The sequence below is a fragment of the Sorex fumeus genome, unplaced genomic scaffold (genome assembly GCF_029834395.1).
Source record: "Sorex fumeus unplaced genomic scaffold, SorFum_2.1 ptg000026l, whole genome shotgun sequence".
Classification (NCBI taxonomy): Eukaryota; Metazoa; Chordata; class Mammalia; order Eulipotyphla; family Soricidae; genus Sorex; species Sorex fumeus.
In genome coordinates this window covers 7,551,130-7,565,355 of record NW_026606083.1, presented here as the reverse complement: position 1 = coordinate 7,565,355, position 14,226 = coordinate 7,551,130, and the positions used below count along the sequence as shown (strand labels likewise).

General features: G+C 46.1%; 1 protein-coding gene across 1 annotated transcript in view; it reads right to left on the bottom strand.

The window, feature by feature from the left end:
• Nucleotides 1–14,226, bottom strand: part of TASOR2 (transcription activation suppressor family member 2) — a 57,444-nt gene that overhangs the window by 5,386 nt on the left and 37,832 nt on the right. The window contains exons 16-18 of the mRNA XM_056114552.1: nt 10,498–11,371; nt 8,500–8,911; nt 422–4,081 (exon numbers count right to left, since the gene is read on the bottom strand). Of these exons, the coding sequence (XP_055970527.1) occupies nt 422–4,081; nt 8,500–8,911; nt 10,498–11,371 (4,946 nt within the window). The remainder of the gene's footprint in view (nt 1–421; nt 4,082–8,499; nt 8,912–10,497; nt 11,372–14,226) is intronic.

Below are 14,226 nucleotides of genomic sequence, written 5' to 3'. Positions count from 1 at the left end.
GCTCAGTGCCGGGGAATTCCAGGGTCACGCCAGCAGTGCTTCTGAGGTGTCAAGAGCTACACCTAGGAGTGCTTGCTTGGGTGAGGGGCAAGTGTACTGGGTTCAGATTTGGGTCCTGATACCTGCAGAGCACTGGAATCCTGAGCTATCTTCTTGGCCTCTATTTCCTTCAAATCTGTATTTTTGCTTTGGACTGTGTTTCCATTGGGATATTAGTGTGTCTGACAAATTTCTGTGAAAATCCATCACTGCACTCATTCAGGAATACCACCCACTTCTAGTATTGATGGCACTTCCTTAGAGCCACAAACCATGAAGTTGTGAGACTGAGACCCCAAATCAGGATCATGTTCTGAAAGTCAAGAGCACTGAATGTACTACTACAATTTAAATTGAAATTAAACAGCAAAATCTGGCATACCTTCGTTCTTAGAAAGAATGACTTGTCTTCTGTCTCCACAAGATAGAACAGGAAGGTGTTCTTACGGGCTTCTTTCATGACGCTCTTCAGTCGGATATGCAGGCTGGCACATAAGTCTGTGATCATGTCTTCATAGGAGGCACACCTTCTCGGGAAAGAGGAGCACATCTCTTCCAGCAAGGTGCCCCCAGAAGCAACACTGGGTTCACCCTCTGGGATGATGACTTGGTTGCTGTCCACCATCACCTTATTGAATTCGGTATACTCGTTCAGAATAAGTGAAATATCATTCCGGGGGTCTTTCAAAGTACTGTTATATTTCAGTTTGTTGAGGTGGAAGGAAACAGTCTTTCTCTCAGGATTGGCAAGCTTTCTACTGAGACTTCTCTCCTTCCAAAAGGGAAAACTGTCCAAACCACTGGTGGGTAGGTGGCCTCTGGCATGCACACACTGCCCAGGATCTGGGTGCACAATGGTTACCATCAGGGGACTTCTGCTTCGGGCCATAGGACATGGGCCCTCGGGTGTTTTTGTCAAAGGGAAAGCTTCACTTCGAGAGGATTCCTTTGGAAATATACTAGTGGCAGGAACAGAATGCCGAGAAACTCTGTTCTTTACTATTTGTTTTAGTTTATGTGCAAAACGCAGATACTCCAGATCTACTGTCCTCTGGGTGAGGCTGCCTGCTGCCTGCCATGTGTTTACCCAGGAGCTGAGCAAATCATACTGTGGGCGCGTCCCTGAAGCATCCTCACACTCCTTAGTTATGGTGAAGTTAGCGTAAGTTCTGGGGATGCCACGGACATCTCGGATCTGAATAAAACGTGGTGCACACTTATCTTTCTTTAATCCGAAGCCCCCATTTCTAGAAGTCTCCAATCCTGGGATTTGCTTTGAATAGCCCCAGTTTTCCCGATCATTTGTGCGTGCGAGCTGGAAAGCGCTGCCCTCCTCTTTTCTTCTGCTGCGATTACACCGCAGAGTAAATGGGGGTTCCTGCAGGTCAGATTTAGGTTTTCTACCAGCACCTGGAGAGTATGCATCAGAGTCGCCAGAAGAGGGTTCACGGTGCATGTGCGAGTTTGCATTGACATCCAAGTCTCTGCTCAGGGCTCTTGCATGACCCCAGGGCCTGGGCCTCTCACCAGGGCCATTCCCTTCTGTCTGCTCTTCAGATACACCACAAATAGTGTCGCTAGATTTGGGAACAGAGGAAGCAGAAGGCTCACTACTCACTGTGTCACTCGATATGGCTCTGTCTGGGGAAGAACCAGCACCTGGGAAAATAAGCTGAGAACCCCATGGATCTTTGATTTCAGACACTGATGTGACTTGTCCACCCTTTGGAACTGTGGTGTGTGTCTGAGAGACAAAGCTGCCTCCATCTGTGACATCTTGTAACTGAACTTCAGTTTCGGTACTCTTAGGCTGAGTGGACATTCTGACTCCTGCTACTTCCTGTGGTGGAAAGTAGGCTGGCGGGGCACCATCAGAGGGGGCAGTGGTTTGGGGCCTCTCTGAATACTCATGTGTCTGTGTGCTATCACCCCCATCCGCAGAGGCCAACTCGAAGGGCCTGACTTGTATGTAATTCCCTTCCCCGCTAGAGAATGTCTGCATCATGCTCTTAAGGCTCATCTGCGGTTCGGATGACGTGTTCATTCCATTACTTGGAGCAGCTGTGGAAGTCAATGTGTCTGTTGAAGTCTTACTTTCCAGACGCCTTTGGGGACTAAATGGAAGCTTGCTGATCTTAAAGACAGGATGATTTAAGTCTGGGTTTCTGTTCTCCACATGAATTGGCCACAGCGGATCTCTTGACATTTTGAGAGAAGATCTGAGGTCATGAATGTGATTGGTAGCTAAGTCTGAACCCTGAGTCTGCTCTGAGGAAAAGATACCTTCACCAGGCTCACCTGGGGCAATTTCCTCAGAGGTGCTACTGGGGATGGTTAAATGTCTCTCTTTTCCTTCTGGATGATTATATAACAGCAGAGGCTTTTCAGCAGAGGGCTGTGTTTCCAGTACCTGAGTTAAGTTATGTTGTGCGACTGGATGGGTAGGACTAATAAAAACATTTTCTTCATTTATGGCTGAATCTCCTGACTCAAATTGGGAGCATCTGTCATTTCTCTCGCCATCTATACATGGGTATTTTATACTGGCCTGAGCAGGCTGTGTTTCTGCAACAGGAGCCCGGGGGGCAGGACTAGAAGCTGGTGACACTTCTTCAATTAAAGAGCCAAAGGGGAAATCTGAGGGAACACGAATTTCCTCGACAATGTCAAGGGTACTGTCTTTCTGAGGAAGTACAACAGTTAAAGGCTGGACATGATTGCCTACTTGTTCCTTATTTTCTAATGGTTTGGCTGCCTCTACAGGACACATGGATGTGGAACTGGAATTCACTTCTATGTTTTCTCTGAAAGCTGCCCCTTCAGGCTTAATGTTTTCTTCACCCGTGTGCTGAACGTGTGCAATTGTGAACAAGTCCTGCTGCTCTGGGGCTACTTTCCCACATGGTGCTTCTCTGGGGCTGGGAGGCGGTGATACTGTTAGAGTTAGGTTGATGTCAGAATCTTCCTCTGATAACTCTAAACTGATCTCTTTGCTCAGAGACAAAGTGCTTTGTTTGGCAAATGCTAAATTAACTGATTCAAAATTCACATTTTCACTGTTAATAGCACAGTTGTCATTCCTTAATTCTAAAGAACCATCTGCAGTATTACTATTTGATGAAATGTGGTTAAGTGAGTGATTTTGCACGGAGACTTCTTTGACCTGGGAAGGCACGATAATCTCTTCTGAAGAGATGCTCAAGACTCCTGAGGACTGCAGAGCCAGGTCCCGAGAGCGGTTTGTTTCCTCTCTGGGTAACAAGTACTTTGAAGTTTGAGCTAATGATAATGCCTCCATTAGCACTGCACTAGCAGGTGGCAACGAGGCACCTGCAACAGGAACCTCCTTCTCTACTGAACATATTTCTTCAGCATGTGGCTCTCTACTTAATGGGAAGGCACAAAGGAACTTAGTGTCTATTTGTCCTGGCACTGCGAGAGACCTGATGTCACCATTATTTTCTGTCTGTGCCTTCTCGAATGATACAGAACCTGTTATACTCGGAGAAGGTGGCTTCTGTTTGATCAGCTCCAGATTGAACGTTGCAGGAATATCGGTTCTATTTACAATTTCTGTCTGTATTGGTACATACGCATGTTTTTCAAAAGTGAGAGTGATTGGCTCCAGATTGATCACCACATACTCGGTACTGCCATCTTTCTTTTCCAAAGGAGACTCACAATCTTTGGACGGGCCATTGGACGGGCCATTCTGAGGGATGAGGCCCTGGAGAGCATCACTGTCTGTCTGCACTGCTGTCTGGAAAATGTTGGCTTGGCTTTCCGGGGTTTCCAGGGTGCTGTACCCTGACTCGTCACAGCTGACAGATTGACTGGTGAGCCTGCTGCACATCTCGAAGGCTGTGGCTCGTGTGATATCATCAGTGGAAATCACCACTCTTGCGCTGTCAAGTGGCTCCAAGGGCCTATCTTCACCAAGAACAGAAGGAATAGATGTGTGGGAACTTCCAATATTAGAGAACATAAAATTAGAGGTTTCTAGTTTATCTGATGATTCTTGTTCATCTTTTTCTTCAATTGTCTATGATGAAAGTAAAAATAAAAACATCAGGTTCAAAAACGTTTATATACAAGGACAGATTTCAGTTTGTTCTCCTCAATCTTCAGATATATGAACATCACAATATAGGAATCAGGAGAATTCCGCAAATATGAGTTCTTTTTTTTTTCTTTTTGGGTCACACCTGGCGATGCACAGGGGTTACTTCTGGCTCTGCACTCAGGAGTTACTCCTGGCGATGCTCAGGGAATCGTATGGGATGCTGCGAATCAAACCCGGCTCGGCCGCGTGCAAGGCAAACGCCCTACCCGCTGTGCTATCTCTCCAGCCCCGAGAGTTCTTTTTTAACACGCACACAGGTAAGAGCCTGAGTTAAACCACAAAGCCTAATTTTGAAAGATGTATGAAGTGCTGAGGCAGTCAAGTGGACCAGGGGTTCAGGCTGTGACGCTGCCTGGGCCATGGGGGCTGGGGATGAGTCAGGTCATCCTGTCAGTAGTGGGAGGGCACCATGTGACATCATGGATCAAACCAGGGTCAAACCATCCAAGGCCTGTGCCTTTCCTTCATTTCTCTCTAGCCTTTCAAGTGGATTTTTGGAAAGGAAAATGGGATTAGGCCACTGGTAACTGAGAAAAGTTGAAAATGAAGCCTAAAATGACATGGATTCACACTTTATATAATTCAGAATGGTAGCAATATAGAGAAATTTATTTTCAGTACGATTAAAATAAATTTTTTATCTGGGGGGACCACACCCAGTAGAGGTCAGGGCCTACTCTGTTCTGTGCTTGAAGGTAACTTGACAGTGCTTGTGGTACAGCAAGTTCAAACCTGTGCCTCATGCATGTGAAGCAAAGGCTCAGCCTGTTGACCCAAAAAGGCCTTCCCCCTGGCCCCCTATTAGGAGTACTCCGGGCTCACTCCTAGTAAGCTTGGGAACCACAGGGGAGCCATATGGGGTGCTGGGGATTGAATCTGATCCACTCTGTGCAAGGCAAGCACCTTACCCACTGTACAATTGCGCCAGCCCTTCTGGGTTGTTTTGTTTGTTTAGAAAGGTAATTTTTTGGGAGCAGGTGGGGGGAATGAATGGACTTTTTTTTTGTGATGCTCAGGGGTCACTCCTGGCACTACACTAAGGAATTATTTCTGGCAATGCTCAGCGGAGCATACGGGATGCCTGGGATCGAGCCCGGGTTGGCCACATGCAAGGCAAATGCCCTCCCCGCTGTACTATCACTCTGGCCTCTAGAAAGATACTCTTAAATAGCAAAGAAAACAACTCAGGGCCAGGGCAAAAGTCCAAGGCCAGCTGGACACTGGGGAGTCCTGCACAGCAAAGTGACCCCCATGGCACAGTTCTGGTGCGAGGGATGAACTCAAGGAAGGAAAATACATCCCAGCACTTGGCTCCCTCCAGAATAACTTTCTAACTCCCGGGAGGAAAGCAGTATATATTTACAGTCCCTCAGACACAACACACTGATTAGTAGGGGTTTTTCTGGGTACAAATCATATTTTTATTTTTATTATTTCCATTCTCAGTATAGAATTTGGCAAACTTTTCTCCTATCTTGCTGTTATCCACATCTTTGTGTGTCATGTGCAATTTCTATTTTTATTTATTTTTTTGTTAAATTTATTTATTGAATCACTGTGGGAAAAGTTACAAAGCTTTCAAGATTAAGTCTCGGTCATACAATGATCAAACATCTTTCCCTTCACCAGTACTTATTTTTCACCACCTAGAACCCCAATATACCCCCTCCTACCCCTCCCAATGCCTGTGAGGCAGATGATTTCTATTTAACTCTCTCTCTTGATTAGTAGTTTTTTTAAGGACGCAATCTCCTCTGAGAAAAGGCCCCTTACCTTTCCAATAGCTATGCTCTTTGTTTACAACTGGAGATAATTTCTTTCTCATTATTATATGTCTATCACAGAGGAACAGGAAACATAAGGTACTAATTAGTAATAAGATGGGATATAAGTGAAAATAACATATCTTGGTCAAAAGCTTCAAAGAGCAGGTCTTCTGTCAACCAATTACATACTACCTCTCTAGACCTTAGTAACTTCTGATTGTTCCAGTTAAAACGTTCAGCCTGGGGGGTATGGTGCTGCCAGCAGGTCAATCTGTACCTGTGAGGCGAGTGCATCAACAGCCTGATGGCACTGTCAGACTTTCAGATACCCCAAAATTGCTGCTGTGCCTTTGGCTAGACCCCAAAAACTTGGGGCAAAGTTTACCAGGGAAGTAAATGGCCAAAAGTTAGGTATGTGGGAGACACACCCACAAACTACCTCCAGCACAGCTATATAATTGGAGGCATGGCCTCTCTGGTTCCTGATCAAACTGTTTAACGGCCATGATCCCAGAGACACAAATCTCGGAACCCAAAGGCTTTTCGCAGAAATGCATCCTGTTCCTGCAGTAGGTTACTGGTGCTGGGCCACTCTAGGTGGGAATAGGTTTCGTGCCTTGGCCTGTTCCCCTTGGCGGCCTAGTGACCACCATCCTCCAGAGGACACTGGACAGTCAGGTTTGAGCCTGCATGGACGAGAAAAGTGGGGCCTCACCAGATGGGGGTGGAACCGACCCTTTTCTCCCCATCCCAGCGAGACCCCGAGTCGCTGCCTACAAATGGCCTCTCTCGCTCCTGATCAAGCTAATTCTAACGGCCATGATCCCAGAGACTCAGAAACAAATCTCGAAACCCAGCAGCTTTTGGCAGAAATGCATCTGAACGGCATACAAGGTGGCTGCTGCCTCAGATCTTATTGGAAAGCCAGGTATGAGCCAGCGGTGATGGGGCAACTGCAGTCTCATGGGAAGGGGGGCGGTACCATCTTGTCCTTCATGCTCTACCGAGGTCATGAGTTGCCCCCCCACAAGTGGCTCCAGAGGCAAAAGGACTTACTCCAGAGCCCAGCAGCTTGCGGCAGAAATGTGAATGGACCATGTGTTAGATTATGGCACCATGCCTCCCCGGGAGGGAAAGGGTGTTGCTCCCTCCTCAGTGATGAGACACATGAGGCCTCATGGGATGGGGTGGAGCCAGCCCTTTCTTCCCCATCCCAACGAGACCCTAAGTCACCACCCTGAACGGCCTTTCTGGCTCCTGATCAAGGTGCTTAATGGCCATGATCCCAGAGACTAAGGAACAAATCTTGGAACCCAGCAAGTTTGGGTAGAAATCCCTCCAGATTTAATTGTTAAAATTTCGGAATTTCAAAATCGCGTGGTCACTACTGCAGCCACACGATATCATATAACCAGCAATAGAAAACAAATTGTCTACTGTTGCCTTTTTAGCAGATCTGAGTGTTGGGGTAAAATCCCAAATAATAATGGTGGGTCTGGTGTCAAAATATTGAATGTAATCAAAGTAGAGAGAGAGAGTAATGTGGAAATCATCTGCCCCACAGGTAGGGGGAGGGTGTGGGATGGGGGTATTCTGGGGTTTTTGGTGGTGGAGAATGGGCACTGGTGAAGGTACGGGTGTTTCATTGTATGAGACCGAGACTTAAACCCGAAAGCTTTGTAACTGCTCTCATGGTGATTCAATAAAAAAAAAAATTACAAAATTAAAAAAAAAAAGGTAAGGTGGAGTTCATGCCCAATTCAGTCAGCTAATCAGTGGCTGAATAAATATCAGTACTCCTACATTAAAAAAAAAAAAAAGAAATAACTTGCCCCAAATGACACAGATCTGTTAAGTGACACCCTTATGTTGAGCTCGCAGATCAAATAATCACTGTGATCTTTCTCAACTTGGATTTCTTCAGCCGAGAACCTTAGAACACTAGGGCTGCAGAAAACTACAACTCAGGGAAACCAATTGTCACTTCTGGTATAACCCTTAATACAGTCAGAATCCCCTCCTCCCTCAAGCTTCCTCTTTCCAAACCCAATGCCTGCCCTGTAATGATTTCACATATGAAACATAAATGTTCTTCAATCGTGGGGCTGGAGTGCCCACAGCAGGTAGAGCATTTGCCCTGCACATGGCCGACTCGGGTTCGATTCCCAGCATCCAATATGGTCCCCCAGAATCCCCTCCTCCCTCAAGCTTCCTCCCTCCAAACCCAATGCCTGCCCTGTAATGATTTCACATATGAAACATAAATGTTCTTCAATCGTGGGGCTAAAGTGCCCACAGCAGGTAGGGCATTTGCCTTGCACGTGGCCGACCCAGGTTTGATTCTCAGCATCCCACAGCAGGTAGGGCATTTGCCTTGCACGTGACTGACCCGGGTTCGATTCCCAGCATCCAATATGGTCCCCCAGCACTGCCAGGAGTAATTACTGAGTGCAGAGCCAGGAATAACCCCTGTGCATTAACAAGTGACCCAAAAAGCAAAAAATTAAATAAAAACCAAAAAACAAATGTTCTTCAATCATGAGTAATAGCACAGTACTCATTTTCACTTACCTCGCTCTCACGAGAACAGACAAAACTTTGTCTCTGTGGAGTGTCTGGATGGGCCTCTCTTGTAAATGCTTCTTCCTGATCATTCTGAACCCAGAGTCCCAAGCCTCTGGCTGACGGTGGTTTAAGGAGAGGAAGCACCGTGTTAGTGTCGGGGAACACTGTAGTCGTCTGAGCCCTGGGGGTGACACTATCCTCCAAAAGTGTGTCCACACTAAGGGGGTCCTCACTTTCACTGAGTTCAAAAGAGTCTACTGTGCTATTGATAGACACATACTTTGCTGGGTTACTGTGTTCAACCACTCTTCGAGATGACCGCAAAATTTTGTTGTGGCTGCTGTAAAACAGAGCCACCCACATATGAAGCAGGAGCTTTACTTCTTCCACGTTGTCAGGAAGGTTGGTATTCCAGGGCCTGCAGTTTTAAGGCACAGACACAAAGCACCAAAGTGGTTATTTTGGTCGACTTTTTTTTTTTTATCAAAAGCAAGGGCCTTCATTATTAACCCTTGCTTTTGTTTTCACTTAAGAAAATTATACAAATATATACAAGACTAAATAAAGACAAAAACAACACAGTACTGAATCCATCATTACTGTGATAGAAGGAAACTAAAAAGCTATCTCGGTGGTGAGCAGATGACACAGACCTCTGGACTCCTGATCCTACATTTTCGTTCCAACCACACGATCTCTGGACTCGATCTGCCTATTATATGAATAATGTTTCAACAACACAGTCATCTCCTTGCTTTTCCTGAGACCGGCTATCTAATTTCTATTTTTGTGTCTCCTAATTGGGAAAACCTGTAGGTTCAAGTAACTCTGGAAAATTCGGTAGAATTTTAAACTTTAATTCTGGAAAAGTCTCCAGAATCCCTAAGGTATAATACTAAGCATTGGGAGCAACCACCTTCCAGGTGCTGGGCAGCAGAGTTCTGGAGTGGGATGAGTCCTGACACTGAGTGGGGATTCAGGAGAAATAAAAGCCCCTCGAAGTAGTTGGAGATTTATTTATATGCACTTATTCGTGTGAATATTATTTGGTTTTGGGAGGGCCATACCTGGAGGTACTCAAGGCTTACTCCTGGCTCAGTGCATAAGGATCACTCCTGGAAGTACTCAGGGGGACCATATGAGATGCTGGACACCAAACCGAGGTCGGCTGTGTGCAAAGAAAGTGCCTTACCCGCTGTCAACACTCAGAGAGCTCCAACCCCATGAGCATGATCTTTTAACCAGGAGAATGCAAGACGTTGGATCCAATTCAGTGGTTTATATGAGAAATGTTCCACTAGTGGAGTCATGGCACAAACTGCGCTAATGCTACTTGTTAATAGGAGGGGCTGCTACTTGAGATGTGCTACTCACCAAGTGAAACCTCTACAGACACTGCATCATAACAAAGGCATGACTAAACCCGCACTTAAGTGTTGTTCAAGGCTGTCATCCCTGAGGAGGCTAGAAATGTGGGCACATAGGACCCATGCAGAGACACTGAGTGAGAGGGAACTTCACCCCTCAGGCCTAAGCAGCACTGTCCTGCAGCACAAGCACTTCCAAAGCACAGAAAATTCCAGGAAGCGCGTGGGCTGGATGCCAAGACCTGGCCTGCACCACGGCCACTACTCTGACCCCACCCCTCTGCACATGTCTAACTGTTCACTCAGAGCAACCTGACCATTCTTGGCCGAAAGAGTTCTTTCCAACGTTATTACTGTAGCCCACTAGTTTACCTAAGTTCTAGTTTTAATATTCTAATCCAATGACCACAAGGGCTTCAAAGGAGCGTTTCAAGTTTGAAAAGCGGTTTCCAAAGCCGCAGTTATTTTGCACTTTTCCCATGTTGATCACTGACAGTAGCAGACCGCTCCCATATTTCTCATCATCAATAAACAAGATAAACAGTGCTATCATACAAGAAGTCCCCTCCTTCCCCAAAGCTGGCCCCAACAGTCCCCCCTATTCCTAACTCATGGCAGCAGGTGTCTCAATGCTTACCCGTGTAATGCTCGCAGTACTGTTTTCTCCAGTGGGTTGTTGGTATACTTGCTGTCTAAGTTGAACGCATACTCTGGTTCACACTTGAAAGTGACCTTGAAGGATCCTTCACAGTTAAACACAGTACGAGAGCAGCAAAAATCTCTCGGGTTGGAAGACAGCGATCTAGTCTTACGCTTCAGGAGAGGGTTCCCAGGAAGCTTCTGGAGAGGAGACATGATCTGCTGATGCCGAAAAGGCATTACTTTTCCCACTGGAGTTCCTGCTTCAGGGCCTTTTGTGCCAGTCTTGGTGAAGCCAGGGCCAACCACCCCTCTCTGCTGAGAACTCTGCTTCAAATGCTCCACATGGAGAAGGGCATAAGAATGTTCCACAGCAACAACGGAGTTTTGATCTGGGGAAGTTTCCAGCCTCTCCTCGGTAAGTGCCGACGGGGCTGCAGAAGGGCCCTGGCAGCCCGAAAGCGCTCTCTCCTCCTCCTGGCAGCCAGCATGGTCCGACACAGAAAGACTCTTCTCATCAGTGGGGAGGACAGTCAATAGGCCACTTTTTGGACTTCTGACTCCTCTGTGATATTCGTGGTCAGATGTACCTCGCAAAGAATGCTCTTTAGAACTCAAAATACCATTCTGTGTTAACTCGGGAGAACAGGGACTACTCCTGGGACTGGAGGGTGGGGGGGCAGAGGGAGCAGAGCTTAATGCTAGGTCAGCTAACATATTTAGGGCCTGGGAGTCACAGCTGACAATGTTTTCAGGGAGATCTTTGGGGGCCACTGTGACATTTTCTGGTTCACCTGAATTTGTGTTTGTAACATCTGCTTGAACGTCCGATGAACTTTCTGACTGAAGATGTGAAGTAGTTTCTTCAATGGCTTCAGTATAAAGGAAAAGAAAGATAAAACAGCATTTTTCCATATAATTCATTTTTTGCCATGTTACTGTGGCTTGATGAAAATAAAGACACTCAAAAAACCCTCAGATGCTGCAGTTTGCACACTGAACTTTTATCCCCACAGTGAGGGCTCTCAACTCCCAGATCTCTTGCAACATATTTACCAGAAAAACAAGTAGTAAGAATGTGTGTATTAGTTGCTGGAGAGATAGTACAGCAATTAGGGCGCTTATCTTGCATGCAGTTCACTTGGGTACAATCCCTGGCACCCCACTGGTCCCCAAATACCACCAGGAGTGATTCCTAAGTGCAGATCAAGTAGTAAGTCCAGAGCAAAGGCAAATCTGGATCAAAACCAAAAAAGTTTTAAGATTTCAGGGGCTGGAGCAATAGCACAGTGGGTAGGGCATTCGCCTTGCACACAACTGATCTGGGTTCAATTCCCAGCACCCCAGATGGTCCCCAGAGCACCGCCAGAGGTGATTCCCGAGTGCAGAGCCAGGAGTAACCCCTGAGCATAATAAAATACATGTCATTGCTTTAATTAAAAAGCTGGCATTCTCAGCAGTTTACTTTTAGCATTGGCAGAACACTACTTTTATTTGGGGGCCACACCCACTGGTTCTCAGGACTTACTCCTGGCCCTGTGGTCAGGGCTAACTCCTGGAGGGGACTGGGGGACCATATATGGTGCCAGGCATCAAGCTCTGATGCAAAGCAAGCACTCACCTAATGAGCTATCTCTCCAACCCCTAAACATTTTGTTTTTTTGGCCAGAGGAGGATGGGTGGGTGGGGAGAGGCCTAGTGTTCAGGGGCCCAAGGGTGACGTGACCAATACTCTGCCAACTGGGTAGAACGGAATGGCTCTATGCTCGGTTCAGGCCATTAGGACCAGTGTGGGGGTACTCAGGGCCTCCAGGGCTAGCCTGGAAAGCTATATGAAACTGGGGTCCAATAGGGGCTCTTGATCTGGAGTGCATGTCTCTCTGTCTGTCTGTCTGTCTGCCTGCCTGTCTCTCTCTCTCTCTCTCTCTCTCTCTCTCTCTCTCACACACACACACACACACACACACACACACACACACACCCTCTGTCCCCAGCAGGGAATTCGTAAATGTAGTTCCTAGAGGAGTCCAGTTCAGAATAATACCAATTCCTGGGAGCATACAGAGAGCAGTTAAATGTGTTATGTGTTACTTTTATAATGAGCAGCAGCAGGGCTGAAATCAACTAGTAACTTACCAGCAAAATGCCAATGACTAACTCATATAAAAAATTCTCCAAGGTCATGAAATAAAATGAAAAGAATTTATGTGTATAGTAGGGAGGGTGAATCAGCCAATCAAACACTGTTCAGCTTTTTTTTTTTTTGGCTTTTTGGGTCACACCTGGTGATGCTCAGGAGTTACCCCTGGCTGTGCACTCAGGAATTACTCCTGGCAGTGCTTGGGAGACCATATGGAATGCCGGGTATCAAACCCCAGGCCGCATGCAAGGCAAACACTTTGCATGGCAGGGCTTGTAGGTTCAGTCTGGGTCCCCTGTGCACCATTAGGTATGGCCATTAGGTCTGGCTTAAACACACACACACACACACACACACACACACACACACACACACACCAAATTACAAAATATTAATAATAAAAAAATTAGAACAGCAAACCCCAAAGATCAGTTGAAGAAAGTGACCTAAAAGTAAAGAATTATTATTTTGGGCGCAGGTTATATTAGCATAATGAAATTTACTTTTTGGACCTGAGACTGATGGTAATTCCGTTCTATCTTCGTTCATGTTACTGCTTCCACAGCCTTTGTAGGGGTGGGTTTGGGTTACACCCAGCGGCACTCAGGGCTAGCTCCTGGCAGTGCTTGAGGGATCTAACTAGGCTCAGGTGCATGCACAGGAAGTGCCTTAACCCTGGGCTTTCTCTCCGCCCTAGCTTCCAGACCACATAAACAGAGTATCAGTTATGCATAAGGTCAAAAGTAAATTTACTTACTAAATTGTTAGAGGTTCTTGATTAATTTTAATTATATTTAAGAAAAACAGATTAAGGGCCGGAGAGATTACGTAGGGGGGCTAAGACACTTACCTTGTATGCGACTGACCCCAGCTGAAATCCCGGCACTGTATCTGTTCTGAGCACTGCCTGAGCAGACCCAGGAAGGGCCCTGATCACTGCTGTATGGGTCCCCAACCCAAAAAAGAAATACAGGGAAGAAAAAAAAAAAAAGAAAAGAAATACAGGAAGAGCAGACAATGATAAAGTAACAGAATTTTAAAAAACAAAGCAGTTAATAAAAAGTACATTGAGAGGCAGAGGAGGAGCCTGCACCAGAACCTGTTTGACCCCAGCAAACCACGTCCCAGCAGCCCCACAGCGCTGCCCTCACGTTGAACTGCCCCGTCTGAGCAGCCCCTGGCATCTTCAACAGCACGTAGGAAGGCACCTTCACCCCAAACAGGAAGAAGGCACTGATATTTCTCTAAAGCACAGAGAGACATCAGTTTCAGTAATAAAATCATATGATTTTTCTGATACTTTGGTATTTCAAAGAAAAGAAAAAAAGATGCACACAGAAGATTGAGAAATGGTAGGGAAAATGTAAGTTGAAATGTTGCTGTGTGACATGCTACATACACAGACATTTTGTAATACAAGTCATACGACTTGAAAATATGCATTTTGCAAACTTTCGTACTTGGAATTTACTTTTATGACAATACCAAATTAAGTCCCCCCCCCCACCCAATAATCAGCTTACAAATATCTGAGCATCAACTCAGTGAACAGAATTCAAGAGACAGCCAAGAATACAAGGCATTATG